We start from the raw sequence: 27249 nt of genomic DNA, 5'->3' as shown, positions 1-27249 counted from the left end.
GTAGGGGTACGGCCCGCGCACCTCTCCGAACCGACACCCGTTGATAACCTTCGACGCAATCCTCCACTCCGCGTTCATCGACAAACAAACAATGATGGGCGGAACCGACACGAAAGAGGGGATTTCCGCAAAGCCAACTTATGTTTATAAACACCAACACTCCCGCTGTAGTATCAGTAGAAAACCCAGTAGCACAAACACCCGAAACAAAACTTGACCATGACAACAGGCTGGAGACGACTCACTGTCGGTGTGGTCGGTGGCGGCATCGGGGGAATGTCCGTTGCTATTGCCCTACGCCGTGCAGGTCACGAGGTCACCATCTACGAGAAGTCCGATTTTGCGGGCGAGGTGGGCGCATCAGTTTCCTGCGCGGCGAATGGTACCCGGTGGTTGCACGAGTGGGGGGGTTGATGTGGCGAAAGGAGATCCCGTCGTGCTCAAGAAGCTCATCAACCGGGATTGGAAGACGGGCGAGCCGGTCAGCGTGTACGACCTGGATGATTATGAAGAACGGTGGGGATATGTGTACAACATGTTCCATCGCCAGTATATGCATGCGATGCTGAAGGACTCAGCGATGGGCGAGGACGGACCGGGTACGCCCGCAACTTTGCTGGTGAACCACCGTGTAAGCTGAACATCTGACATGTTCGAGACAAATCCTGATGTGATGCAGTGCAAGGATATCGATCTCCAAACCGGCAAGATCAGCTTCGAGGACGGATCGACGGCGCAACACGACCTTATCGTTGGCGCAGACGGCATCGGGTCTACCGTGCGCCGCATCTTGGGAATTACACCAGAGAAGCGGCCCTCGGACTCCAGCTGCCTGCACGCCAACGTGTCAACCGAAGATGCCGTCAAGGCCGGTCTGGTGGACTACTCGCAGGACAGCGCGCTGGAGTACTGGGGCGGACAAGAGGGCAAATGGGACAAGATCGTGCTGTCACCCTGTAACGGCGGAAAGCTGCTGTCGTATTACTGCTTCTTCCCGCGCGAGCAGGGCGACTATACGAACCAGACATGGGGCGCCGAGTCGCGTCCCGTCGAGGAGTTGCTTCGGCCCTATCCCCAGCTAGACCGGCAGGTGTTTGGACATTTGGCAATTGGCAGGGAGATCCAGCCATGGCGTCTGTGGGTGCATGATCCGTACCCGTATATCCAGCGCAATAATGTCTGTCTGCTCGGCGATGCTGGGCACCCAATGATGCCGCATCAGAGCCAGGGTGCTTGTATGGCTATTGAAGATGCTGCGGCACTGGGTATCCTCTTTAGCCCACGGTACTTCTCTGGTGATATTTCCCGGATGCTGGCTGTATATCAGGACGTACGACTCCCGCGCGTCACGAAAGTGCAAGCTGCCGCTGCGAAGGCGGCATATAATATCAACGAGCGCATTGGTGAGTCAATCACTGACATTGAAAGTCAGAACGGATCTAACATTATCCCGTAGGCTTCTCATTCAATAAAGATATCCCTACCTACAAGGTAGAAGACACGAAGAAAGTGTTGACAATCGAAGAGATGAACGCGTACGCTGTCCCCCTCGTCCAACCAACTCCGCCGTTGCTAATTCTGCCTATTTAGATATGACATGTACAAGGATGTCGAAGAAAAGCTCGCTGCTACGCTAGGCAGTCCATATACGGACAAATTCATTTGCGGTCTACCCATTGGATTGGAGTTGCCGAATGGGATCATTATCGGCGCGTCTGCATAAGCGACCATAAGCGTGGACGCCGGGGAGGATGTACAGTGTGTCGTGTTCTTGAAATTAATTAGCCATTGCATTTTTCTTTGAACTCCACATCAATCGCGAATCATCAAATCTCATTTACTATTTCTTGTCGAACTGGAGTGTTATACCGAGCCCTCGGGTGGCGATGACCCGAGCGCGGGAGCAATTCTCCCGCCGCCCGGAGGGGGGGGGGCAAGGGGCAGGGGTCGACAATAAGCACCGAACTATCGCGACAAAGAGCACCGAATGCTCGACTAATTTCTGGAACTTGAGTGTGTATGCCGGTACAGAAATATAGTACAATGAGGCTACAGATGAATACAGTCACAAGCAACGTGCAATTTGGGGTTATGTACACACAAACTCAGGAGCTCGAATAGCTCGAATAAAGAGTATATAATTTTTGTCTTCCATTAGCACAATTTAACCGAACAGCGCGTCTCCCAGGCGGTAGTGCACCGTCTTGACCTGAGTGTAGTTCTCCAGAGCGTAGGAGCCAAGCTCACGGCCGAGACCAGATGTCTTGAAGCCACCGAACGGAGCCTGGTACGAGATCAGGTTGTAGCTGTTGATCCAGACGGTACCAGCCTTGAGGGCGTTGGATACGCGGATGGCGGTGTTGACGTTCTTGGTGTGCACGGCAGCGGCTAGACCGTAGCTGGTGCTGTTGCCAATCTTGATAGCGTCGGCCTCGTCCTTGAACTTCTGCACCGTAATCACGGGACCAAAGATCTCCTCCTGGGCGATCTTCATGTCGTGGGTGACATCGGTGAAGATGGTGGGCTGGATGAAGTAGCCCTCCTTGCCGTGGCGGTCACCACCCAGGGCGACCGTGGCACCCTCGTTCTTGCCGTGGTTGATGTACTCCATGATGCGATCAAACTGGAGCTGCGACACCTGTGGGCCCTGGAAGGTGTCGGCCGCGAAGGGGTCTCCAAGCTTGTTGGCGGCCGCACGCTCCTTGAAGCGGGCCACGAACTTGTCGTAGATGCCCTCCTGAACCAGCAGGCGGGAGCCGGCGCAGCAGCACTGGCCGTGGTTGAAGAAGATACCGAAGTTGGCCCACGAGATGGCGTTGTCGATGTCCGCATCATCAAAGACGATGTTGGGCGACTTGCCACCCAGCTCCAGGGTGACCTTCTTCAGGTTGCTCTTGGCGGCGGCCTGCATGATGGCGCGGCCCACCACCGTGGAGCCCGTGAAGGCGACCTTGTCGATATCCATGTGGTTGGCGATGGCGGCACCGGCGGTGCGGCCGAAGCCCGAGAGCATGTTGATGACACCGGGGGGAAGCCGGCCTCCAGGATGAGCTTGCAGGCGTACAGCGCCGACAGAGGGGTCTGCTCGGCGGTCTTCATGACGACGGTGTTACCGGAGGCGATGGCGGGGCCAATCTTCCAGGACCACATGAGGAGGGGGAAGTTCCAGGGGATGATCTGACCGCAGACACCAATGGGCTCGTGGCGGGTGTAGGACAGCGTCTCGGAGTTGGTGTCGATGGTCTGGCCGTGGATCTTGTCGGCCCAGCCACCGTAGTAGCGTAGACAGGCCGCAGCATTGGTGACGTCGACCTTGGCCATAGTCATGGACTTGCCGTTATCCAGGGACTCGATGGAGGCTAGGGTGTCCATGTGCTCCTCGAACAGGTCGGCCAGCTTGATGAGCTTGCGACCCCGCTCGGAGGGAGTCACGGTGTGCCAGACACCCTCGAAGGCAGCTCGCGCGGCCTTGACGGCGATGTCGACATCCTTCTCGGTGGCCTCGTGGACGGCGGTGATGACCTTTTCGTTGGAGGGGTTGATGGTCTCGAAGGTCTTGCCCTCGGCACCCTTAACCCACTCGTTGTTGATGAACAAGCCCAGCGGCTGCTCGTATTTGCCAGCGGGGGTCTCGATGGTAGTGGAGAGCGACATGATGTAGGATGGGAAAAATAGTGTGGAGGGGGAAGAAGAAGAGCGAAGAAGGGAGGAGAGTTTCTTGCTTGTTTTTATGTTTGCGTAATGACAAATGGGCCATGCGGGGTCGAGCCACGCCACTTGTCTCGTCCTCTCGGCCTATGCTCCAGCGCGCTTCTGTTCCTTTTTCTCGCGCGAGTCCCTTCGGCGGGGCAGTGGGTCTTGCTTGGCCTTCTGTCGGCTTCTTCGATGCTCTTCAGGAATCTTCTTTTTCTGCTGGTCTGAAGAATCATCTTCCTGGGGTGCCAGAGCCGGGCCTCAACCCTGCTGGGATCCTCGGCGCAAGTCCTGCTGTATCGGGTAGTCTGCCTCGGACCAAGGGGAAGCAGGGAGGGGTGGGCCGGATACGGGTCATAGTGATGCGACCATTAACCCGCGGGCGAATGGTTGGGACGACAAGACGCGTTAGTCCTCTGCGGGTTCCAGATTCTGGGTTACACGGCGAACTCTGCGATGCTGGCCGTGCACCCATTGTTCGGGTTGCGCTTGGCCACGGCATGATTTCATGGCGGGGGCAAATATGGTCACCTGATAGATATTGGTGCCTGAGGCCGGAGCTGAACGTGGTGCCTGGCTAGTGCCCGAATGCTGCCTGAATGCTGCCTGAATGCTGCCTGAATGCTGGTTGCCTGAATGCTGCAAGGCGCTCAACTCATGCTGCGCCCACCCGGGACATAAGAATAGATCTCTCCTCGTATTACCTCATCGTTATTCGGGTCGAGATCAGCCTCGCTCCGGGTTATGATGGAGGAGCAAGAAACTGGTACCCACCCCTAGGCTGGCCAGGTCGACCGTGGTTGCCCGCAATCACCACATAACTAGTGAACCAACACCAACACATTCATGACTGCTCGGCCACGTTCTTCCTGGGAGCCATGTTGAGACCCGGCTGGTGACGGTATGGAAAACTATTATTAGCTTTCACGAGGCTCTTCGGGGCTCTTTCCATCTGGTCAGGTGATCATCTATAGTTCATCGACGGCGGCAGGGATATCTTCATTCTCGTCTTTAGTGATATGGTTCAACTCAATTTATCTTTCGTAGAACTCCTATCGCCTTCCAGTCCTGATTCGGGGAGCTCTCGCTTTCATTATCCGCAGATCTCTGGGCCAACCCGTGTGTAGTTACCATCAGCCGGGCGATCGCATCTGTGCACTGCTACTCTACCATCCGTCGCCCGAGCTGGGTTCTTTGCCTTAGACCAGCAAAGCACATACATCCCCTTCATGACGTGGAAATTCCAGCCTGGGCATCAGGCAACACCCATAGCTTGTCATGTCAGACAACTTCCAGTATATTCGTAGATCGATCGGAGCCTCGTGTGGAGACAACAGCAACTTATTATTCATGGCTGTTCCTAATATTGTCTGATCAAGGCATATTTTCGCCTAGCATCTCCTAGGAATCGTGTTCTGATGGGGCTATTTTTGGCGTGACCCCAATCACATCGCTGCGAGAGGGACAGCCTCGTGGGCTGTGAACTTGAGTGGCTCCACTACTCTGGAAGAACCCTGACATCAACCACCCGATTGAGTGGGAGATCTCCATCCTCCCCGGCGTTATGTGGGGCTACTGCCTAAGAAAAGAAGTTCCCAGATGCAATGCCAAGGGTGACATGGGGTCCGTGGGGAAAACCAACAATCGGTTCCAAGCCCTAAGACGTAGACACCCAGATAGATACCTTGCAACGTTGCCCCCCTCAGCCTCGTTGGCTATGGACAATAAAAGGGCAATGGACTCGCCGCTACAAGGTTCTTGACTTGCAACCTTTCGACGGTGTGTATTCGGATCACCATGTGGTCTAAATCTGCTCTTATCCTCGCCTTGAGCAACGGCTTGGCTGCCGTCGCTCGCCCCAGTGGCAGGTGGTCAAACGAACCATGCCAGCAGATCACTCGGATGTATCAGTCGAATTTGACAACATATCCTGGAGATGTGGCCCAGCAATGCCTCGTCTCAATCCCGTTCCAACCCCAACGATCGGTGGCCTTCATCGAGGATCTTCGGAAATACCTGCAATGGCAAAGTACGATTGATGTACTTAAGAACCCTCCTACTAGCTACCTATCTCAAGCAACCGATATTTTCGGTGGCTTGGACCAATTGCTGGAGATGGCGGCCCACGAGAGCTTCATCAGCCAGTACGAATTTGATACTCTGGTCACCGAGCTGCTCGTATCTGCACAAGATGGACATCTATATGTGAGCCCGTGCAGTGCCACAATCTTTGAGTTCTCGATTGATTTTCCGCTTGTCTCCGTGTCATCTGATGGCCTGGAGCTTCCAAAAATCTATGCGATGAGTGAGTTTTCAGCAAAGCTAGGTTGGATTGTACGAGCTAACGTAGCCAGATGACTCCGCACTTCTGTCAACTCACCCAGACCGCGTCTCGCACCTAGTTTCGGTGAATGGAGAGCAGGCGGAAGAATTCTTTGAGAAGTTTGCCCTGAGAGTTGGCGGATTCCAAGACCCCGACGCACGCTACAACTCTGTCTTCAACTCGAATGCTCGGTTGATGGGCTCTGTTTCCAACGCCGGTAGCTGGGTGGGCCCTGGTTACTGGCCAGGTGCCAACAAGTTCGAACTACGCTTTGCCAATGGCACAGTTCGCTACGCCCACACCACCGCCGGGATGGGTTTTGTCCCGGAGTTCAACTTTACCAACGGTCAATCTATGTACCAGCAGCTCTGCATCAAGCCACTGATCAACGAAGCTAACTGGCCCACTGCTTCTGCGTCATCCGCTTCTTGGATGCCGTATCCTTCCTCGACTGCAAGCCCATATCACTCTTCTACTCCAGTTAGCCATCCATTTTCATGGTCTCTCACATCGGCTCCTTCAGTGACTGCGACTGCCACCCCATCGCGCTCATGGACCAGATCTGTTACTCCAACAAGCTCGGCCTCGGTAGCTCCGGTTCAACCCTACCCCAAGGTGTATCCGAAGCCCGTCGTTGGTGATGATCTGGATCACATCTATGGATATTACCTACCCGAGAAAGACCTGCGGACAGTGGCTGTCCTTCAAATCCCTACTTTCGAAATGTATGGAACATATGCGATGACCATCCCCCAGTTCCTCAAGGAGGCCAAGGCTGCCGGCAAGCAGAAGATCATTATTGATATGTCGAACAACCCCGGCGGCGAGATCGCCGCGGCCCTGGACATATTCAAGATGTTCTTCCCCGACAAGCCTGCATACTCGGCGACTCGTTTCCGCGCCCATGAGGCGATGAACTATATAGGGCAGACCTTTGGCTCTATCGTCCAGAACAGCTCCAACATCTGGTCTTGGGATTCATTCGAGGAGTGGATGCCTTCAGGATATGTCACCCCAAACCAAAAACACGGCTTTTCTTCCTGGAAGCGGGTCTTCGGCCCCGTCCTCGAGCTCGGCTCCAACATGTCTACCATACACGGGGTCTTCAACGAAACATTCGAGTCCACAACCCAGACCCCCATTAACGGATACAACGGTATCCCGCTCCGGCCAAGCCACACTCTCTTCGCTCCGGAAGATATTCTTATCATGACAGACGGGGACTGCTCATCGTCCTGCACGACCTTCAGCGAGTTGATGAAGAACCTCGCCGGTGTCAAGACGGTGGTATTCGGCGGACGCCCGCAGAACGAGCCTATGCAGGCCATTGGCGGCGTCAAGGGTAACCAGAACCTGGACTCCAGCACCATTTTGGGACTATACAACAAGGCCAACCTCCTAGCCGAGTCGGCGGCCAAGGCTGGTCGCCCCATTCTCACCGAGACGCAGCGCATGCGTCTGAAGGAGCTGTCTCCGGCCAATATTCCTCCCTTATACTACACCGCCGGCATCAACTACCTGAACGGCTACCGTCCTGGCCAGCCGCATATGCCGCTACAGTTTATCTATGAAGCGGCAACCTGCCGTCTTTTCTATACCCACGAGAACTTCGCTCACCCGGCCACCTCGTGGGCTGCTGCCGCGCGCGCCGTCTGGGGTCACGGCCGCTGTGTTGCATCGTTGTCTTAGACCGGCTCTTATTTATGTTCCTATTTCTACCTTTTCCTGGGATAAATCAGGTGTACAGCGTTTTCCGTTCGGTGTCTTATATATCTTATGCTTGCATATTCTCGGAGATTGTCGGAATTTTGGCCCTACTACAATGAAATCAAGTTACTTATACCGAATAATGCCTGGCGAGTCTCTTTAAATTGGCTTTCGCGTTGAGTTTTAGTACTCCTTGCCGCTAGTTACTCCCAAAAGTAGATGGGAAAGCCGTACCTAGCATCCCCTATCCAGTCTATATAGCTGCATGCTATCTTGAAAATTATACCCATATCATTAATTGTTTAGCAATGTGCTACTCATTGGATTCATTTTTCATGTAACAACCCCAATTGTATGTCGAGGTGCACCGTCGAGCAACACAAATGTTTCAAGAAAGGCATCACCGCCGTCTGGAGCTGGAACTGACCATCGGCTCAAAGGCATCGTCGTCGTCATCGTCATCAATGTCGCTGATAACATTGGACCTCCGCGTTGAACGAGGTGCACTGGCCTGCGAGCCGGAGAAATTGAGCATTGTCTGGGCTGGCTTGGCGGATCGAGCAGCGCCTCGGCGAGTGGCCGTCCCTCCGACGGTCGCTGAGGATGGTGCGGGCGAGGCCGCCACGCGTCCGCCGCGGCGCTGCGTAGTGGTTGTGCTGGTGGGCGCGGCTTTGCGTGTTCCTCTGGTGGCAGCGCGCGGTTGCTTGACAAACAACGCTTGGGAGTCGTCGTCCTCAGATACGGCGTTGACCCCGTTATCATCGTCGTCGTCAATCATGATCACATCATCATCTCCCCCGGACTCGGATTCGGAGACTACTTCTTTCTTGCGGCCTCGAGTGGTAGACGCAGGTGTGGCTTTGGCTGCGCCTCGGCTGCCAGCAGCTGCACCGCGACCTCCACGGCCTCTGCCGCGACCACGAGTCGAGGTTGTCGTTGTGGTTCGACTCCGGGCTGGTGCAGTTCCATCTTCACCTGCTTCTTCCTCTGCAGGATCGCCACCTTCGTTGTCTGAGTGGATGAGCGCACCGGGCTGGTCCTCCCACACGCCATCAAACTCGGTGTCCCAGCCGTCAGGCTTGGGTTTGAATCGTTTCTTGCCGCGGGTCCGTTTTTTAACCCCTTTGGTGAACAATTCTTCCATCTGGGTGCGGTACTTCTCCATAGCGTTGACTAGGGAGCTCTGTGCTCTCTCCTCATCATCCATCTCGTCACCATCCCGATCCAGGGCCATCAAATGTTTCACCTGGCTCTCAAGGGAATCGTTCACAAACATTTCCATTGCATGTTTATCATCCTTGTCGATGAACTGGGCCACGGCATCCCCAAATGAGTTTTGGGGGAGGATACTCAGCGACTGTGCCGAAAGAAGCTCGCGCACCAGCTGCTCCACCTTGACGGTGTCTAGAGCCGACAGGTGGGAGACATTCGCCTCATCGACGGTGTCGTTACCCTTTCGCGAGATTGCATTCTTCTTCTTTCGGTAGAACTGGACCACATCATTGACGTTGGCAACTTTACCCACAAATCGATTCGAGAATCGTTGCGGGTTTTCACAGTCGTAGCTCCCACCCTCTGGGGTTGAGATCTCAACACGAAGCCGCACGAGGGGAAGAGGAATCTCGCGGGTCTCGTCATCTGCCTCGTCAACCTGATCACCATGCATCTCCCGCCACTCTGCTTTGGCTTCTTCGATTAATTCCTCAACAATCGACATGAGGAACCGTGTCACTTCGGTGCGGTTGTTCTCCTTGCGCGCAAGCTTTTGGGCCCCTTTCTCTTCGGATAGCACGATCTCCCGCATCACAAATGGCCGCACCGATTTCAATCGAACGGGCTCCGACGTAAATTCCCGGCCTGTAATACTCAGGATCGCAACCTGTTTCGGCACGGCCTCGCCCGGGACCAGAGACGTGGCGACTGACGATCCCGGCTGCATGACGTGGAATTTTGTTTCTGGATTGAGTCGAGGGTTGATCAAGCATTCATGCTCATGGCCCCAAATGACGAGATCGAGGAACTCGGGCAGAAAGTTTTCAGGAAGATACCCCTTCTCTGTGTAGGCATGGTGATTCTGGTGCACCGACATCAAATTGAACCAGTCACTTTTTTGAACGGACGGTTGGAAAAATTTGACCTTGCCATCCCGGAAGGTACGAAACAGGCGCTCGTCACGGACATTGCTCATGCCATAGAGGGCGAGCTTGGTGCGGCCCTTCTGCAGCAAGACCGGCTTGATCTGGATATTATCTGACTCCGGAGTCCGGCCGTAGTAGTTGAGCAGGCCAGACACCTGTAGCAGGTCGAGCGCTGCCAGATGTCCTTCTCCCGAGGGATCGTCATGGTTCCCGTGGATCGAAAATATGGGGATGGCCACGTTCATGTCCAGATCCTCGTAGTTGACATGGTTGAATGCGCCCTGGAAGGTCTCACTGGCATCGCTGAGCATCTCCAGCTCGCAAGGCTTGTCCCCAAAACAGTTCATTCGAATCGAGCGCATGACCTGGTACATGGATTTGCGCGACGGCTTGTTCTCATGAAAGAGGTCGCCCGCCAGCAGCACCATGTCGACGTCTAGTTCCTTGGCGAGGCACATCACCTCGTGGAAGCTCTTCCAGCTGTCATCACCCCGAATGGGATCTCTCTCATTGTACCCGACATGGTTGTCGGTGGAGACGAGAATCCGGATGGTCTCCGCGTCTGGGGAGCCCGTCAGTCATGTACTTCGGTCGCCGAGCACAGGTATGTGCTTACCATTGGCGGGCATGTTGGGGAGGAACTGGCCACCGGGCTCCCCGATGTGATGGGCAGATGCTTCGGATTAGAGAGCCAGTTGTCCGGGATCCGCGAGACGGACAGTCTCCTCGGTGGAGTTTCTTATCAGTTCTGTTAGTTCCCGTCCGTGGTGATCCTGCCTGATTGTCGCGTGGTCACGTGCGCCACCACGCGTGTTGCCAACCTGCGGGATGGCCGCTGTGCCTTGCCGCCCGTTGCGTCTCGTCTCGCTTTTCTTCCGCTTCACCACCACCTCATAACCCGCAGCTCTTCGCTTCTCTCACTCTTCTCAAACTCCTTATCTCGACTGACCCAGATTTCTCTGCTGGCTCAGTCGCCCTCGCCTATTGCTCCCCCACCAAGTCATTTTATGCAACCAGAGCCGACTGCCGTATCTCAACATACCTCTTCCGTTGACTCATCCCCAACCGACCACCAACCCACCCAGCATGGACATGACCTCGATGACCCTCCAGTCTCCGGTTCTCGCGACCGCGAGACAACTGGAGACCCTGAAGTCCGTCTGGACCGGCCAGACCAAAGCGAGAGTCACTCGCCCCTGAACCGAGTCGTACAAGACGTCTCAGTCCTCGCCCGCCGCGTGAATCAGCATGAAGGCAGAATATCGTCGAGCCCAGATGAAGATATTGGATTTCGAGTCGTGGCCGTGCGGGCCTTGTCCCAAGTGAACTTGGAGGCCTTTCCAAATGGTATGTCGTGCGGAACCAACCCGTTTGACCCAGTCCTTTGAATAACCCTTATATCCAGAGGTCCTCACTCATATCCTTTCCCATCTATCTCCCCAGTCCTTGTCGGCCATTACGTTGGTGTCTCATCGGTTTCATGCGCTGGTCACCACTCCTCACGCTTGGAGGATTGCCTTCTCCCGCTTCTTCCCGGGACCCTACGCCGCAGACAATGGTCGCGGCGCTGCTCCCGACCAGGCGGACTTGGTCTCTGATCGGCGGGTCTTTGCAAGGTTGACTGCGCTGGCGTCCTGGCGGAGCGAGTACATTTTGCGAACTCGTCTGATGCGATCGCTGTCGCGGGGCAAACCTTCCCAGTTTCAACCGTCAAAGAAACATGGCACGGTCCGATCGGCCAATGCTCGCAACGGAAGCGCAGTGGCAACCTACACCTCACAGTTACTGTTCCCAGTGAGCCATCTCCATAGCACGTTTGGCAAGTCCTCGGAGAAAGAGCCACTCTTCATCCATGGCGCGTCGGAGCAAGGCATTGCATCTGCGAGCGATCCGTCCACCGTCAAAGTTGGTACGTGGGGACTATCTGATCATCAGATGTTCCGGCACTTTGCGGATCTGTTCCCTGGAGAGGCGCCTTATGGCCTCGGGCCAGGCAACATGATCGGTATGCCGAACTCGATGGATGTCAGCCAACCCTTCGGTATGGTTTACGGAGAGGGTTGTCCACAGGGACGCAGCTATTTCATCTTGTCTACGGAGCAACGTGGTCGCTTTCTGGGAAGCTCCGATTTGGGTTCCCATCCGTCCCTGGGTATTCCGGCTTTGAATAGGATCACAGACGCCGTGTGCTCTGTTTGGATTGCCAAGTCTTCACACGTACTGAAGATGACGGGAGGCTTGATTGGCATGCTTTCTGGCTCCTCATCAGGGGTGCTCACTGCCTATGCGTTGGGCCCCCATCCGACGTACGAACAACGGTATGAGCGCGGTCAGGTGACGGCGAGATGGGTGCTGAGCCCAGGTGTTCCCATCATCGGTATTGCCGTGGACGATAACTATACATCGAAGCGTCATGCACGCCGGCGAATCTGGGCCGTTGCGCTCAACGCTCTGGGCGAGGTTTTCCACCTCACAGATATTCCGCAGCAGCCAGAAGTTGCAACTATTGGAAACGCTAAGCTGAATGCTGAACAGCTCGATGAGCTGGCGTGGAAGACCGGTAGAACTGTACGCTGGGAATTGGTGGAAATGGCTCGGCGAGTTGCTCGTCCGGACCCGTTCAACCGGGAACCTGTGGATGGCAGCTATAGCCCGCGGTCATCCTCTGATTTGATGGGTCTCAATGAGAGTCAGATTGCCGCTGAAACGAAAGAGATTGAAAAGTTTCTTGCGTTCAAGCCCAAGCACTTCCGCAAAGTTTGCGAAGGGTGGAATATGCAGCGCGACCTCCAAGTTGATTTTGCGGGTGACGATGGTCGCGGAGCCGGCGAATCTGTTATCATCATTGCTCGTGGCACGGGTGACGATGACAAGGCGTCGATCCGGCGATTTGTTCGAACCGCCGCCAAGTCTGATCTGTACTCGTCAACCGCTTTGGAAAATTACCCTCTCTCTGCAACCGAAAAGGCGTCGACCTCCCTTTTTGGTGGCCCAGGGAACACTACCAATCAGGCTATGAACAGCAGCCTCCCGCCATCCCGATCGTCCAGTCGACTGAGTGAGCCGGTCTCTTCCATCAGCACTGAATGGCGCATTTCGGATTTTGTCTTTGGCGACCGCAAATCCGTGGAAGTTACCACCACCGCATTGGACCATTCCACTTTTGCTGTACTTACAGCAGAGGAAGATCCGCTCTTGGCCATGTCTGGTAGCTCGTTCTCTTCTGCGACGTCGTCCCCAATGCCGCATATGGAGCAGCCGCGATCAAGCCTAGAGGTTCCTGGACAGCGGGCACGGTACATGGCCGTCGGCACTACTTCAGGAATGGTATTCGTCTGGGATATTCGAATCCCTTCGGCGCAGACTGCGGATGTCATCAACTCCATTTCTCCACTACGGACGATTCAAACCGAGTCACCCCAAGTTTCCAGTGTGGCATTGACGTCGTTGTACCTTGTGCATGGCGGCAACGATGGCCTCGTACAGGCCTGGGATCCATTAGCCTCGTCTACAACACCAATTCGAACCATCAACTCTCGTTTCTCATCACGGGCCCGCCGCCGGCTGGTCCAAGCAGAAGCTTCGGTGCTTGGTGTGGGCAATAACTACTATGCCACTGGAGCCATCTGCCTAGATACTGATCCAACCGTGTTGCGTGGGATGGTGTCCCTTGGGACCCACCTCCGCTACTGGTCATACAGCTCATCTGCGGCCGATCAGTACAAGAACAGCAAGCGTCGATTCCGGCGTTCGATGCGCGGCAGCAATGGCTCTGCTGACGGCCAGCGTTTCACTAATAGTGGGCGTGGTGCTATTCGTGACTACATTGAAGACGAACGTGTGGAAATGGAGCGCCAAAGAGTCGCAGATGAGAAAGAACGGGCACATTTAAGTGCACGCTTTGGCGTTGATCTCCTGGGCCCCGATGTTGATGAGGAACAGCTGTTGGCGTACGCTCGACTTCTGAGCGAAGAAACCTACACAGGCAATGCCCCCAAACGCGGCGACCAAGCGGCGTCCGTGAGCTCCGTCACTAGCGCCGAGCTGAGCGATACCGTCGGTCCGAGTTCGGGTGCTCCAGGCGAATTCTCGTCCTCTTCGTCGCCATATCAAGATCCTGCCGACGACGTTGATGACGAGCTCGCCGAAGCCATTCGGCTGAGTTTATTAGATGAGAGATCCAGCGCTGCGCCGAACGAACACACATCCCCAATTCCCATCAAGTACGCCAAGGGCGTCGAGCCACCGCACTCGGCATCCCCTGGTACGGCTGCCGCGGAGAGTAGCCAGCAACAAGAGATGGATGACTTGGAATTCGCCATTCAGCTAAGCCTGGCGGAGAATGAGAGTCGCGATGACGCATCAAAGCAGGAGCACGAGGAGTTCCCGGCGTTGTCCCCTGGGCCGTCATCTTTCTCGTCTGGGAAGGGCAAAGGCAAAGCCCGGATGATGTAGAGGCTTTCGGTTTGATCATATCCGGAGGGAAAGATTTTGAGTTGTTATTTCTGTCGTTTTGTGATTTCTGAGTTGTTGTTCGGTTTAATTTTCGTTACCTACATCTAGAGCATGTTTAATATCGTTGTCAGTATTGTGAGGACCGATCTGTTAAAAGTACGTTTGTAGTCCGAGGGAGTCTAGGGAGTCTAGCCCAAGGAAACCAATACTTGAACACAGGCCCATGCATGCCCAGGTAATCATAGCATCCATTCTACAACTAAAATAGGTGTACGAAAGAATATATCCGGGCGTTCGTTGAACCTCGAGACATTTCGGCTATCCAGGAGAGAAAATATCTACACTACTGCAGACCGGCAAAGATTAACAACGCAACCAAAAAATATCCATTAACCGAATCACCGGTTTGAAAACGAAGCATATGCATGGAAGAAAACAAAAAACAGGTAACAGCGAAGTAATTACACTAGACAGGAAGGGTATATCCATAATTGTCCTGGTAGACTCAAGAACAGGTCCGACGCCAACCATTTGCCTCCTGTAGCGCACACACTCAACTTTAAAAAAAAAAGCAAAGCAGTTAGAAGAGCGAAGCGGCCAGCATGAAGAGACCACCGAGGCCACCGACGACCATCGAGGGACCGTCCTTGGGGGCAGCGTTAGTGGTCGTGGCGGACGCAGCGCCGGACGAGGTCGAGGTGGAGGTCGACTTGGGGCCGGAGGGGTTGTTGGTCGCGTCATCGGCCAGCATGGTGTACTGGACAGAGACCTTCTGGCCGTTGTACTTGGTCACCGTCTGGGGGATAGTCTGGTTCTTCAGGCCAGAGTTGTCGATCTTGCCCTGGTGCTGGGCAGCATCGGGAAGACCGTTCTTGATCCAACCCGGAACCTCGGACGGGGGAGTGGGCAGGTCCCACGAGTTATAGAAACTGCCCGTGATGATGCTGGGGTCGCACTTCTCGGGCTGGACGCTGTCCTGAGTCACGTTGGTGGAGGTGATGCGGGCGATGTCAAGCTGGTCTAGCTGCTTCTGCAGGTTGTAGTAATCAACGAGCGTTTCGACGGAGTCGGCAGACTTGATGTCGACCAGGCCGAAGTTGTTGGTATCCTGGGTCCACTGGTACACCAGACCGCCAGAGAAGTCCTGGGTCATGTCCTCGCCGTAGATAGCCTGCACCTCGGTGAAAGTACGGGGCAGAACCTTGTTGCAGCCATACTCGGAGAAGAAGACAGGGATGGTAGCCGACTTGAAGTCCGTCACCAGCTGGTCGTAGGTGCTGGTCTTCATGTTGGAGTTACCGCACCAGGAGTACGAGTTCAGGCCGAACATGTCAGCCTTGGACTCGGTCGAGTTGGCAAGCTCACACTCGAAGTAGTGGGCGGTGTCCACCAGAATATTGCGCACATCCGCAGCGGAGTATCCGACAGGAATGGTACGCTTGGACTGGGCGGCAATGTACTGCTTGATGTCACGAATGACGGCACGAACGTAAAGCGGGGCGGCCCAGGCATTGTCTGGGCTGCCGTCCATGACCTCGTTTCCGGCGAAGAAACCAATCACATTGTCATAGTTCATGAAGGCATTCACGATACCGAACACCTGCTGGTAGTACTCGTTGGTGTAGGTGGTCCAGGGCGCACTGCTGTCCAGAGCCTCCTGAGGGGTGTTGACATCAAGGATCATGTAGATACCGGCGGCGTTGAAGGTGGACACGCACTCATCGTGGCTGCCATTGGCTGCCAGGTTGTAGACTCGGATGGTGTTGATCTATGAGGAATCGTTGCATCAGCCTATCGAGAACACACGATGGAAGAAAGTGATTCGACTTACACCCAGCGCCTGCATGAGAGCAGCATCCCGCAGACACGCCTGGCCGTCGGTCAGAGGGTCCTCGTCTTTGTTAGGGTTGAAACCGGACGATCCACCAGGCTGGTAGCTGTTCGGCCAGTCAGCCATTTGTCCTCGGCCGAGAGGTCAACAGAGGATCTTACTCAACACCAATAATTTGGAAGCGCTCGTTGGTCTGGGAGTTGACAAAGTCCTTGCCCTTCACTTCGAGCGGGATGACGGCGGCGGCAGTGCTGGCGAGAGCACAGACGGCCGTAGCGAGACGACCGTAGGACTAGAGAGTGGGTGAGCCCAGATCAGAAGAGGCGACGGAATGAGACCTACGGGAATCATGTTGATGGGCTGAAGATTATTCCGGCCAAATGGGTGAATAGTATATCAAATGGGTGTCAAAAGTGAGAGACAAAGCGACCGTTGAACGAGGTCTGGAAAGAGGGACAGCGAGTGTATGTGTATGTGTGTGGTGGGGGAAAGAACGAGTGTCTGGTGATTGTATATACACCGAAAAAAAAGAAAGAAAGAATGGACAAGAAAAGATGGGATAAAGGGAAGGAGGAGGAGAGAAGACAAGACACGGTCAGACGAGAAGAAATAGGAGAAAGAGACGAAACATGGAAGGATTGAGATCAGCGAGTTGTGGGGCACAATTAGGGGTCTGGCGGGCGACTTGGTGGGTACTTGGCAAGTAGTGGTGTCCACTATGAGGAGCAGAAGTACCTCTCATGTACTAGAAACGGAGTAGCCTATTGACGCGATCGATGGCGCCACAGACGGAGCCATGCCCAAAGTCTAATCCATTCAAGACTTATTCTTCTTCTAAAATAGTACAGTACGACACCACAGCCTGAAGGTTGCTTGTCCGAGTCCTTCCATCCATCCCCAGACCTGGTCCAGCCCAAGACGGTACAATGCGGAAAAAGAGAGAAAAAGAAAAAGGAAATGTCGACGCAATAGAATCATGGCGCCGAGAGAAACCCAAGGCCTCGGCACCCTCTGCCAAGGCTTAGGCCCCGATGAACACATACATATACAAAATACAGGAGGAGACAGGGGGGCAGTGTGAGCCGTATACGGGGAGTGGAGAGCGGGACGGTGATCGGGAAGAAGGCGGAGAGGTCGGATGAAAAGGAAGGCGAGCGAGGGAAGCATCAATCAAGAACTTTACTCGACGCCGTGGCTATCACCACCGCTCTCGCCGGTGAACGAGCCCAGGTTGAGGCCGGAGTCCATGGCGACCATCTCAGCCAGGATCTCCAGGACCTCCTTCGGGACGGTCTTGTCGTAGATCGAGATCAGGTCCTTGGGCTGCGGGTACACCTTCAGGGCCCGGTAGAACGCGAGAGCAGCCTGGATTTGGTCGGAACCTATTGGTGCAACAAGTCTGGTCAATATGGGAGATCGTGGGACTGGGTGGGGAGGAAAAACGTACCCTCGGCACACAGCGACTCGCCCTGCGCCACTTGGCCCATGAAGTAGGCCTCCTTCTCTTCCAGATCTGTAGGGAAGCCCTCCTCCTTGGCCTGCTGCACAGCTTGCTTGATCGCTTCCCGCTGCTGGGCACCGTGGGCCTCGGCCTCCTCCTTGGCTGCCCGAGCCATGCGGCGGTTGTTTCGCTTCAGGGATTTCCGGAAATCTGGATCTGTCTGGCGCTTGTGGTCAAAGTACACTGCATAGGCTGTTATGAATAAGTTGGAAACCATTAGCTAGGATGCACCGGTCAACACGTGTGATGGACCTTACCGAGCAGGCCGGTGATGACCGTGCCGGCTGAAGCAGCCACCAAAACAGAGGTCCTCATGGCGAAGGGGGGAGTAGAAGCGGCAGTAAGGAGAGAAAATCGACAGGGCACCCAAACACAATGGGAGTTGTGAAGCAATGGGATGGAAAGAATAATGGGAGATGGGACAGGTGATAATCATTGCAAGTGATAAATTTGAAGGAGGATTTATGTTCTTCCGGGATCCCAGGAGCTGACTGACCAGCGAGCTCTCTCCACAACATGGCAGTGTGATACATACCGTCTCCCATCTGCCATCCATCATCCATTCACCATGGAAGGACGAGGTTTGACCCTGCGCAGCAAGTCTCGCCGCCAGCGGCCTCAGATCAGTGCCCCCAAGCCCATCTCTGGTCCGCTGCCGGCCAACATCAAGGCCCCCGAGGCTCGCCCAGGAGCCATCCCCACTGGCCGCGACCAACGAGCTCCGCAGAAAGATGCCACGTCCGACCTGGTCAAACGCCGTTACTCGACTCGCTTCAATCCAGCTCCCGACTTCGATGCCAATGCCCCCCCAGTGCCCTCGCTCCCACCTCAGCCCGGTGGACTAGCCCCAGCGGCGGTCTCGAGGAAGCCATCGGCGTCCGACCTGTCATCGGAGGCGCCCAAGGTAGACCTCAATGCTCTGCGAGATCCGAGTCTTCCCGTGGATCGATGTAAGTACCCTGCGAAAACAATTGGTCGAATTGGTGTTGACCAGATGGGTCTTTAGATGTGGCCAGTTTGCTTGCCAACGCGTCCGAGGAAGAGATCCAAGATTACCAGGCGAGCCTCCGCAAGGTCAAGAACCGTACCTCGACCGACCTCCAACAGAATGTGTACCAGAACCGCACGCAATTCATCAAGATCAGTAAGGAGGCGGAAAAGCTCAAGGATGAGATGCGCACGCTCCGCACCCTGATGGCGGAGCTCACAACCGCACTGGGACAAACCACGGTGGGCAACACGCCTAACCCCATGTCTCCCACGGAAGAATATGTCCCCAAGCGCAATGCGAACCGCAGCTCCGTCGCCAACCTGGAAAGTATGTGGAGCGTGCAGCTCCAAACTCTGTGGAAGACTGTGGAAGGGTCCCAGAAGTTCCTGCCGGCTGTCCCCGGGCGGCACATTGTGTTGGAGACGGGTAACTGGGCCGAGCTGGACTCGGCGACCTGGAAGCCCCGGCGGCCCGTCCACATCGTCTTGTTGAATGACCATATCCTGGTGGCCGCCAAGAAGCGCAAGCGAGTAGACCAATCCCAAGCCAACCGTCGAGGACCCGTCCCCACCAAGCTCGTCGCAGAGGAGTGCTGGCCACTCCAGGACATTGACATGATCGATCTGGCTGCCAACCTGGGCACCGGCGCGGCTCGTGAAGAAGCTGTGGACCGTGGCATTGCGAATGCCATCAGCATTCGCGTGGGGTCCAAGCCGTACACTTACCGCCAGGACAAGCGCGACACAACTACCAAGAACGAGCTGCTGCAAACGTTCCGTAAAACGGTTGAAGACCTGCGGCGCATGCTTCGGTCCGAAACAGAGGCTGCGAGCAAACCGCTCGAGGCCTATGGGCTTCTGGCGGGCCGAATGTCCTACACGCCAAAGTCCGAGACGTTTGATCTCTCGGAGATCCCCCGCGACAAGTCGGAACTGCGAATTGATGTGGATGGAAAGCAGCAGAATCTGCGTTGGGTCGAGAGCCAAGTGGATGACCTGGACATTGACATCGCACTGCAACGGTTTGAGTTGGCCGTGGCAAGCATCGAACGGCTGCGCAAGTTGGCCAGAGGACTGAAGGGGAACGTCATGGCGCAGGAGGTGATCAACGGCAAGGTTGATGAGCGCGCGGCGAAATTGGCGGGCATGCTCTCCCGGGCGTTGGTGGATACGCACTCCTTCCCGATGGCGACCAAGACCAATGTCAGCTGGCTGTCCCGCCTCGGGTGTGAAGACCAGGCCCGTGAAGCCTATCTGAAGGCCCGATCCGAAGTGATCGCTAAGCGCGTCCGGTATGTACTTCCCTCCTTTTTTTTTCTATCATGTTCAAGCTAACTAGGCACTACAGAGCCTGTGTCTTCGAGGGCGACCTACCTCTTTACATCTTCCAGATCTCGTTCGTCTATTTCACACTCATCAAGAATACCATCAGTATCTATCAGCAGTGCTTCCCGTCCGTGATGACAAGTTCCTGCATTCGGTGGGCCAAGCAACATCTCGACGGTTTCAATGCGCTACTTGGCCGCCAGCTCAGCAGCGTGCAACGGGGCACCTCGGTGTGGGAGAAGTGCTTGAATATTGTGCGCGACCATGCGGAACTGCTGGCGGAGGTGGGCGTCGATTTTACGGATTTGGTCGCTCGTGGATTGGAGGATTCTGGTGAGCAGTCTCCTGGCGGAGAGGGTATGCGCACTGTTCAGCCGGGCGAACTGCCACCTTCCCCGGCGCCGCCCGCGATGATTTAGCTAGGTCTTTAGTTTGTCGTTAGCATAGGATATCTGAGATTGTTTCGTGCTTCTTGTTCATCGCGGGTCCTCTTAGACCCATTGGACTCAAATCGCAAATGCCACATCTAATATTTCTCCATTTGAACGGACTGGTAAAAGTTTCGCAGCCAAGTGTCTTCCCTCATCCTCAAAACGATTCGTGGCGGACACCCACCACCTCAGCCTTGGCCCCCAAGCCCGCCATCCACTCACCTTCTCCATCCGAGTGTCATCCCCGAGGCCACGCCAGCACCCATTCTACCCATCTATCCTCCAACCAGAAAATGAAGATAGTCCTAGCAGGCTCAACCGGCTTCATCGGCCAGGAAGTTCTCCAGCAATGCTTAGACAGTTCCAAAACTACCTCGGTGGTGGTGCTCTCGCGCCGCCAGTTACCTGCGCAAAAAGATCATGACAAAGCTAAGAAACTGCGAGTCGTTCTGGTGGATGATTTCCTGTGGTATCCCGATTCGGTCAGGGATATGATTAAGGATGCGGATGCATGTATCTGGTAGGAATCCTTTCATTATTTATTTTGTCTTGATACTACTGCGAAGTCGTCGAGTGAGGGGAGAACAAGTATAGAAAAGGGACAATCTCCAGCACATCCTAGTTAACAGGGTGAGCAGGACACTGGGCAAAGCGCGCATGCCCGATAACGAAACAGCTCGCCGTGTGAGCGTGGACTATACGCTCGCCGCCGTGCGGGCGTTGCAAGAGACGACAGAGAACAAGATCCGCTTTGTGTATTGCAGCGGAGCCGCGGCAGAGTGTGATCATAACAAGCCGTTATGGTTTATGCAGGAGTATCGACGGATTCGAGTATGTCTGCCTAACTAGAGAAGTGACTGTTTACGCACGGGTGAAGTTGACCGAAAGAAATAGGGCCAAGTGGAAACTGAGCTGATGTCCCTGGCCGAGGCACACCCAGATCACTTCGATGCGTACATCATGCGCCCCGGCATGGTTATGTCGTCCGAGTTGACCCTGCGCAGCATGTTGCTGTGCCTGACGACCTCCGTGCGGGTGGATGTGTTGGCGGCCGCCATGCTGGATCTGGCATTGGATGGCGTCGAGAAAAAGACATGGGAGAATGATGAGATCATCCAAGCGAATAAAGATAAATGAATGGATTTGTCTTTATTTACTGTTCGGGTTTAAATATGGAGTATATATATATGTATATGTTCTAGGGTTCTATTATTGATTCTTTTTATATGCCTTCTCACTTCTTCTTCGTAGCCGGCAACTCCAGTGTGTACATCCCGTATGTGTCCATATCCTCGTAGCTCGGGTCATCCTTCTTATCCGCCGGTCGTTCGATGCGACGAGCGTGTTGGTCAAACTGATGAGACCACACCGTATCCCACACAGATGGGTCGCTCAAGACGGTACCGCTGGAAAGGAGGCCAAGCCGGAATCCCAGGGGCTCGTCAACGCCCATGTCAGACGGCAGGCGCATAAAGTGGCGGACGCTGTTGGGGATTTCTTCCTTGACATGGCTAATGAGCACCAATGCCTGGTCATCCGACAGACCCTTGTAGCGGATTTCGGGGGTTTTGTCCTTCGCTTTCTTTCTCTCTCCGAGATCGAGGAAGTGCAGGCACTTGTCGCGCTGACTGGCGGACAGGCCTGAGAAGGGTTCGTCTAGGATGACGATATCCGGCCTGTGGATGAGGGCTCGCAGAAACAGCACGATACGCTGCTGGGCAGTGGTGAGCTCGCCGAAGCGCACTTGATCCGCATACTCGATATCGTGCTCTTCATCAACGAATGCTGTCGAGTAGCGAAGAGACCCGAGTTTGGGGAAAAACTCACGCCCCTCCGTTGGGAAGAGCTTTGGTGGCTGGACCTTATCAGCCGCATGGGGGTCGAATTCATCTTTGAAGTAACGCAAGATCGCGTTCACGTCCATGTCCCGTTCATAGTCCAGCTTTGGCTTCGACAAGAATGTCTCTCCAAAGGCCGATTCGAGGGACTGTCGCAGTGTCAGCTGACGAGGGAAGAACGCATGGATCTCTGGGGACGAATGGCCGAGACGAGACTGTAGCTCGAAAATCGAAATACCGGGTTTGCCGGCTTCCGGCAGTCGAGACCGTCCAAACAATTTGACAGGCAGCGCGTATGTCTGTGGATGATCGGACGTAATCAAGGACAGCAATGTCGTCTTTCCTGACCCGTTGGCACCCAGAATCGCCCATCGTTGACCCCGACGCACCTGCCAGTGCAGGCCATCCTTGTCCGCATTGTGAACCCTTTGTTTCCAGTCGCCCAGCACCGCTCTCTCGCCGTACTGAACCCGAACGCCTTCCATCTCAATCAATGGTTCTCCTGCTTTCCGAGCATGGCTATCGAGGGTTTTCTTCTTGGGTTTGCTAACTCCGAGGTCTCCAAGGAGTTCCCAATCCAGAAATCCAGCTGCCATAGCATCTTGAGATGCTTGCGATATGTTCTCTTTTTGCGGCCGGCCCTTACTGGACCCAGGGAAAAATTCCTTCCGCCAAACTTCCAGCCCTTCGTCAACTTCACGGTTTGTGCCCTGCAGAAGGATCCGTTGAGAGTTGCCCACAATCATCCTGTGGGTGATCCAATCTGGCACGGTATCTTGAGGGCGTAGAGCCAGCACCAACCGCGGGGCACACTTCTCTGCTAACCGGTGGAGCAGTCCAGAAATGCCCTGAACGGTGGCCGGGTCCAATCCCACTGGACGATGTTAGTTAGACCTGAGAACGGGTCGGGCATACATACTGAATGGCTCATCCAGAAGCAGAAGTTCTGGCTTTTTCAGCAACGCCTTGGCGATCCGCGCCCGTCGCGTCTGGCCATTGCTGAGATTGGCGACGGGCATGTCAAGCAGGTCTCGCAGACGCAGATCGGTGACGACCTGCTCAATGAGCTGCTCATCATGCACTGACCCTAGTTCCTCTCCTTCCAGTGGGTTCAGGGACATCTGGCCGCGAAGGAATTGCTGCACCGTCCAGTCCGTCTCCTCGCGATGACTCTCATAGCGGGCACTCAGATATGCGCCTCGGGTCCCTCCAATTGCGCCGGACCCCTCGCCACTGAAGCCGATATATTGAATGGCATTCCCCACAAAGCGTAGTCGAGGGTCCTTGGCCGCGAGCTCTTCCGTGCGGAGGTAAGGGTACGAGCGCGCAGTGGGCGGTATACAGATGTGCTGGCCGCGTAGGACGTGGAGGAGATCGGTTCGGCTGGGGGTGCCAATCACCGCCCAATGATGGGGCGGCGGAATTGTACCGTCTGTTCTCTTTGAGGGGAGATCCGAAGGGAGGGTGAAGTTGAAGTTTGGGAACAGCGGAGGGTTAGATGCGTCATTGGCGGTCGGATACTGCTTGTAAAAAGTGCCATCCTGAATATGAATCAGGGGAGGAGCCGAAGACACCAGGCGCACTGAGCGACGGAACGTATGGGTAGCCAAGCGCACCCATGGCCGCAGAATTGGTCGAGTCTGCATCGTCAGATATCGAGGAACGAAAGGAAAGCAGCACCGCGGGTCAACGAGTAGGGCTGGTCACGTGATGGTACTATTTTGTTGCCAGAGAGTGAATTATAGCAGCTAAGTTACATAAATCCAAGAATAGATTGAGATCATTGTAGTTGATTGGTTGGATTGCTCCTTTCTACACTATTAGAATCAGTCCACAGCCATGGCGGTGGACTGGTCAACTAGTCTTCGAGAGATTTCCTCCAGAATATATACAACCTAGGTCAAACATAAACACCAATTTTTTCCAAGGTTGGCACCAAGTATTTCTACATCGCCGGAGATAATCTAACAATACACCAATGAGGTGCCTTTGTCTCACAAAATTTGAAGGCTCATTACCAATCCCGACTTGACCGGGCTGTCGGGTTCTAGGCTGCCCCCGCTGGACCCTATTCAATCCTGCGTCAAACGAAAACAGATTTCTTAATATTTTCCCTCCTATCCTCACCATCGTCGAAAATTAGCACAATGCTAAAGATGAATTTGCAAAGCTTGCTGACTTTCACGACGCTGGGCCTCGCGGCCGCAGAATCCTCCGTCGTCTCTCTGTTCATCTTTGATGCTGACCCTCAGTCTCTGGTCGGCTCGGTCGTGGCATCGGTGTGTGGCAGCCCAAAAGCGACCAGGATGACCCGTGCTAACAGGATGGTGATAACATAGCACTCCGACACGACGACATACAGCATCCACTGCGCTTCTGGCGTGAGCCCCGAAAATTGTGGATTCGCTCCCGGCTTCACGTACATTGCGGCCCCGACAACGGTCGATTGGGAGCTGACTCCACCCTACGATGTGTACGTTCGTGAATATACGTGATGGAGTGATCGATTCCCGTCTCTAATACCTAATTGATGATAGCTATGGCCACGTTGGTTGCTCGGTGGGAGGAACCACGACGGCCGTGTGCACCGTGACCATGCCACACCAGGTGATTGGGAGCTCGCGCACCGAGTTTACTCAAGTCACGACTCTGAGCAAAAATGAGATTACCTTGATGCCGGTCACTATTACTGCAGGTCCCTCGGCCACCGCCACCGGGGCTTCGACTACTGCCACTGGGGCTTCGACTACCGCCACTGGGGCTTCGACTACCGGCACGTCGCAGGCTTCGGGTGCATCTTCCTCCACGAGTACCAGCACGGGAGGTCTGCCCCAAATCACCGCAAATCGCGGTGCTATTTTGGGTGGAGCCGCAGCGGCTCTAGTTGCTGCTGTCCTGTAGGCGAGATGGGATTTAGCGGTTGTGATTGCGAGCATTAACTAACCCTAAGCCAAGTTGGATCTTGTACTTAATACCAAAATCTTGAATAGGATAGTAAATTCAGTTCGGCTCTAGTTGCAGAGCTCGTACCTGACATGTAATATTATGCAGATTGCTGGATAAATCTCGGTCTCCACATCGGCCATTCTCCGCAATAATCACCGGCTAAAGATATTGCGCGATCATGATGGGCCGCCCCTGATCCTGATAACTCGGCTCTTCTTCATCAATTCACCTTGTTCCATTCACTCGATTCACGGTCGCACCGATGTCAATTCCATCCTTGCCGCTCTTCGTCGCGGCGCAGACCCATGCCGAGCGCAACCCCGCGAAGGTGGCGGTCGTGGACACCACCAAGCAGGAGTCCTTCACCTTCGGTCAGCTGCTCGCCGATGCGGCGACCTTGAAGAAGCGTATTCTTGGGGAACTTGGGCTTTCGGACTCTGGTGATTTGGACGAACGGCGCGTTGCCTTCCTCACCCCGAACGGATACGATTATGTGGTCACTCAATGGGCCGTGTGGGCGGCCGGGGGAGTGTGTGTGCCACTCTGTAAGCTATTAAAGCATTCAATTCCTGGGACGTGGGAGCTAATATGAAGGGAAATAGGCACAAGCCACCCTGTGAAGGAGCTCCTGTATACCGTGGACGACTCGGACCCATCTCTAATCCTCATCCATCCAACATTTGAGAAAGTGGCCCCGGCTTTGCGCGAGGGGTGCACTACCGCCATCCCATTCATGAACTTGGAACCTTTTACGCGCACCGACGAAGCGCCTCTGCCTACTTTCTCCCCTTCATTTCCTTTGACTCGTCGAGCCTTGATGATCTATACCTCTGGCACCACATCAAACCCGAAGGGCTGCGTCACAACACACGAAAACATTACATTCCAAGCAAACAGCCTCATCGAGGCCTGGAAATACAACCCCTCTGACCATCTCATCCATGTGCTCCCACTGCACCATGTCCACGGCATTATCAACGGGTTAACAGCGAGTTTTCTGAGCGGCACGACTGTGGAAATGCACCCGAAATTCGACCCCAAAGCTATTTGGGAGCGGTGGCAGGACCGCGGCTCCTCGACTATGTTCATGGCTGTGCCAACAATCTACTCGCGACTCAATGATTATTTCGATGCTCACATTCGTGGGTCCGAACAGGAAACGACTGCGCGAGCTGGTGCGAAAGCCCTGCGATTGATCGTTAGTGGGTCTGCGGCGCTGCCGACTCCTATAAAGGCCAAATTCGCCGAGATCACGGGTCAGGTCCTGCTGGAGAGGTACGGGATGACGGAGATTGGTATGGCGATTAGCTGTGGGTTGGAGGTTGAGAAGCGCATTGATGGCAGTGTGGGCTGGCCGCTCCCTGGTGTTCAGGTGCGATTGACTGAGAAGGAGACCGGGCGGGTCATTGAGGAGAGTGATGAGGACGGGATGATTGAGATCAAAGGCGGCAATGTCTTCCGCGAGTACTGGCGCAGACCTGAAGCCACAGTATCCGAATTCACAGCCGATGGCTGGTTTAAGACGGGCGATGTAGCCAGACGCGATGCAGCTGGTGCTTACTTCATTCAGGGCCGGGCGTCGGTCGACCTGATCAAGTCGGGTGGCTACAAGATCTCGGCGCTTGAAGTCGAGCGCAAGATGCTCGCATTGGACTCCATCCAAGAAGTGGCGGTTGTCGGGCTAGCAGATGAGGAATGGGGACAACGGGTTGCGGCAGTGGTCAAGGTTCGCGAGGGAGTATGTTGAATTCTTTTCGTTCTTGGGGTTTAGCTAATGGTTGATACAGGCTGCACCGCTAGAACTCTCAGCTCTTCGCGCCGAACTGAAGAACGAAATGGCCCCGTATAAGATCCCGACGGTGCTGAAGATCGTGGATGGGATTGAGCGTAATGCCATGGGCAAGGTCAACAAGAAGACCATTGTACAAAAGTACTGGCCCGATAAGGCTTGAAGAGTTGCAACCATGCCGGGATGAGACATGAATCTTAACGAAGAGATACATAGATCAATATACATATATGATAGATCACAAACTACGAGAGACCGTCTTGACCGCTGACACTTTTTGG

The 27249-nt window shown here is 54.8% G+C and overlaps 13 protein-coding genes across 13 annotated transcripts; 8 read left to right on the top strand and 5 right to left on the bottom strand.

The window, feature by feature from the left end:
• Nucleotides 1-219: 219 nt before the first annotated feature.
• Nucleotides 220-1723, top strand: N7510_008065 (FAD-dependent oxidoreductase; the record flags this gene model as incomplete). The annotated part of the gene is made up of 5 exons (XM_056979990.1): nt 220-382; nt 426-631; nt 680-1403; nt 1457-1535; nt 1591-1723. 5 exons carry the CDS (start codon nt 220-222, stop codon nt 1721-1723), a joined length of 1305 nt encoding a protein of 434 aa, XP_056833033.1.
• Nucleotides 1724-2164: 441 nt separating this feature from the next.
• On the bottom strand, nt 2165-3654 carry N7510_008064 (uncharacterized protein; the record flags this gene model as incomplete). Its single annotated transcript, XM_056979989.1, has 2 exons — nt 2165-3081; nt 3114-3654. 2 exons carry the CDS (start codon nt 3652-3654, stop codon nt 2165-2167), a joined length of 1458 nt encoding a protein of 485 aa, XP_056833032.1.
• A 101-nt stretch (nt 3655-3755) lies between these two features.
• On the top strand, nt 3756-4274 carry N7510_008063 (uncharacterized protein; the record flags this gene model as incomplete). Its single annotated transcript, XM_056979988.1, has 1 exon — nt 3756-4274. The coding sequence occupies one exon, from the start codon at nt 3756-3758 to the stop codon at nt 4272-4274; it is 519 nt and encodes a 172-aa protein (XP_056833031.1).
• A 1216-nt stretch (nt 4275-5490) lies between these two features.
• Nucleotides 5491-7705, top strand: N7510_008062 (uncharacterized protein; the record flags this gene model as incomplete). Its single annotated transcript, XM_056979987.1, has 2 exons — nt 5491-5998; nt 6048-7705. The coding sequence occupies 2 exons, from the start codon at nt 5491-5493 to the stop codon at nt 7703-7705; spliced, it is 2166 nt and encodes a 721-aa protein (XP_056833030.1).
• Nucleotides 7706-8123: 418 nt separating this feature from the next.
• N7510_008061 (MRX complex nuclease subunit) lies at nt 8124-10490 on the bottom strand (the record flags this gene model as incomplete). The annotated part of the gene is made up of 2 exons (XM_056979986.1): nt 8124-10423; nt 10478-10490. The coding sequence occupies 2 exons, from the start codon at nt 10488-10490 to the stop codon at nt 8124-8126; spliced, it is 2313 nt and encodes a 770-aa protein (XP_056833029.1).
• On the top strand, nt 10383-14316 carry N7510_008060 (F-box and WD domain protein; the record flags this gene model as incomplete). Its single annotated transcript, XM_056979985.1, has 3 exons — nt 10383-10595; nt 10815-11208; nt 11267-14316. The coding sequence occupies 3 exons, from the start codon at nt 10383-10385 to the stop codon at nt 14314-14316; spliced, it is 3657 nt and encodes a 1218-aa protein (XP_056833028.1).
• Nucleotides 14317-14896: 580 nt separating this feature from the next.
• On the bottom strand, nt 14897-16498 carry gel2 (1,3-beta-glucanosyltransferase gel2; the record flags this gene model as incomplete). The annotated part of the gene is made up of 4 exons (XM_056979984.1): nt 14897-16084; nt 16148-16253; nt 16309-16439; nt 16490-16498. 4 exons carry the CDS (start codon nt 16496-16498, stop codon nt 14897-14899), a joined length of 1434 nt encoding a protein of 477 aa, XP_056833027.1.
• Nucleotides 16499-17326: 828 nt separating this feature from the next.
• On the bottom strand, nt 17327-17963 carry N7510_008058 (TOM complex receptor protein TOM20; the record flags this gene model as incomplete). Its single annotated transcript, XM_056979983.1, has 3 exons — nt 17327-17529; nt 17595-17840; nt 17906-17963. The coding sequence occupies 3 exons, from the start codon at nt 17961-17963 to the stop codon at nt 17327-17329; spliced, it is 507 nt and encodes a 168-aa protein (XP_056833026.1).
• A 169-nt stretch (nt 17964-18132) lies between these two features.
• N7510_008057 (exocyst subunit EXO84) lies at nt 18133-20383 on the top strand (the record flags this gene model as incomplete). Its single annotated transcript, XM_056979982.1, has 3 exons — nt 18133-18598; nt 18655-19930; nt 19987-20383. Coding segments are annotated over 3 exons (2139 nt in total), but the record flags the coding sequence as incomplete, so codon positions are not given.
• A 305-nt stretch (nt 20384-20688) lies between these two features.
• On the top strand, nt 20689-21532 carry N7510_008056 (uncharacterized protein; the record flags this gene model as incomplete). Its single annotated transcript, XM_056979981.1, has 3 exons — nt 20689-20908; nt 21018-21226; nt 21290-21532. 3 exons carry the CDS (start codon nt 20689-20691, stop codon nt 21530-21532), a joined length of 672 nt encoding a protein of 223 aa, XP_056833024.1.
• A 97-nt stretch (nt 21533-21629) lies between these two features.
• Nucleotides 21630-23879, bottom strand: N7510_008055 (putative ABC transporter; the record flags this gene model as incomplete). Its single annotated transcript, XM_056979980.1, has 2 exons — nt 21630-23107; nt 23153-23879. 2 exons carry the CDS (start codon nt 23877-23879, stop codon nt 21630-21632), a joined length of 2205 nt encoding a protein of 734 aa, XP_056833023.1.
• A 501-nt stretch (nt 23880-24380) lies between these two features.
• On the top strand, nt 24381-25134 carry N7510_008054 (uncharacterized protein; the record flags this gene model as incomplete). The annotated part of the gene is made up of 3 exons (XM_056979979.1): nt 24381-24512; nt 24573-24706; nt 24771-25134. 3 exons carry the CDS (start codon nt 24381-24383, stop codon nt 25132-25134), a joined length of 630 nt encoding a protein of 209 aa, XP_056833022.1.
• Nucleotides 25135-25441: 307 nt separating this feature from the next.
• N7510_008053 (acyl-CoA synthetase) lies at nt 25442-27131 on the top strand (the record flags this gene model as incomplete). The annotated part of the gene is made up of 3 exons (XM_056979978.1): nt 25442-25724; nt 25782-26917; nt 26967-27131. The coding sequence occupies 3 exons, from the start codon at nt 25442-25444 to the stop codon at nt 27129-27131; spliced, it is 1584 nt and encodes a 527-aa protein (XP_056833021.1).
• Between the last annotated feature and the right edge of the window lie 118 nt (nt 27132-27249).

This window comes from Penicillium lagena, assembly GCF_028827675.1.
Source record: "Penicillium lagena strain IBT 129212 chromosome Unknown utg000005l_segment0_segment0, whole genome shotgun sequence".
Classification (NCBI taxonomy): Eukaryota; Fungi; Ascomycota; class Eurotiomycetes; order Eurotiales; family Aspergillaceae; genus Penicillium; species Penicillium lagena.
The sequence above is the reverse complement of the archived record's forward strand: the minus strand, read 5'-3'. Positions and strand labels throughout refer to the sequence as shown.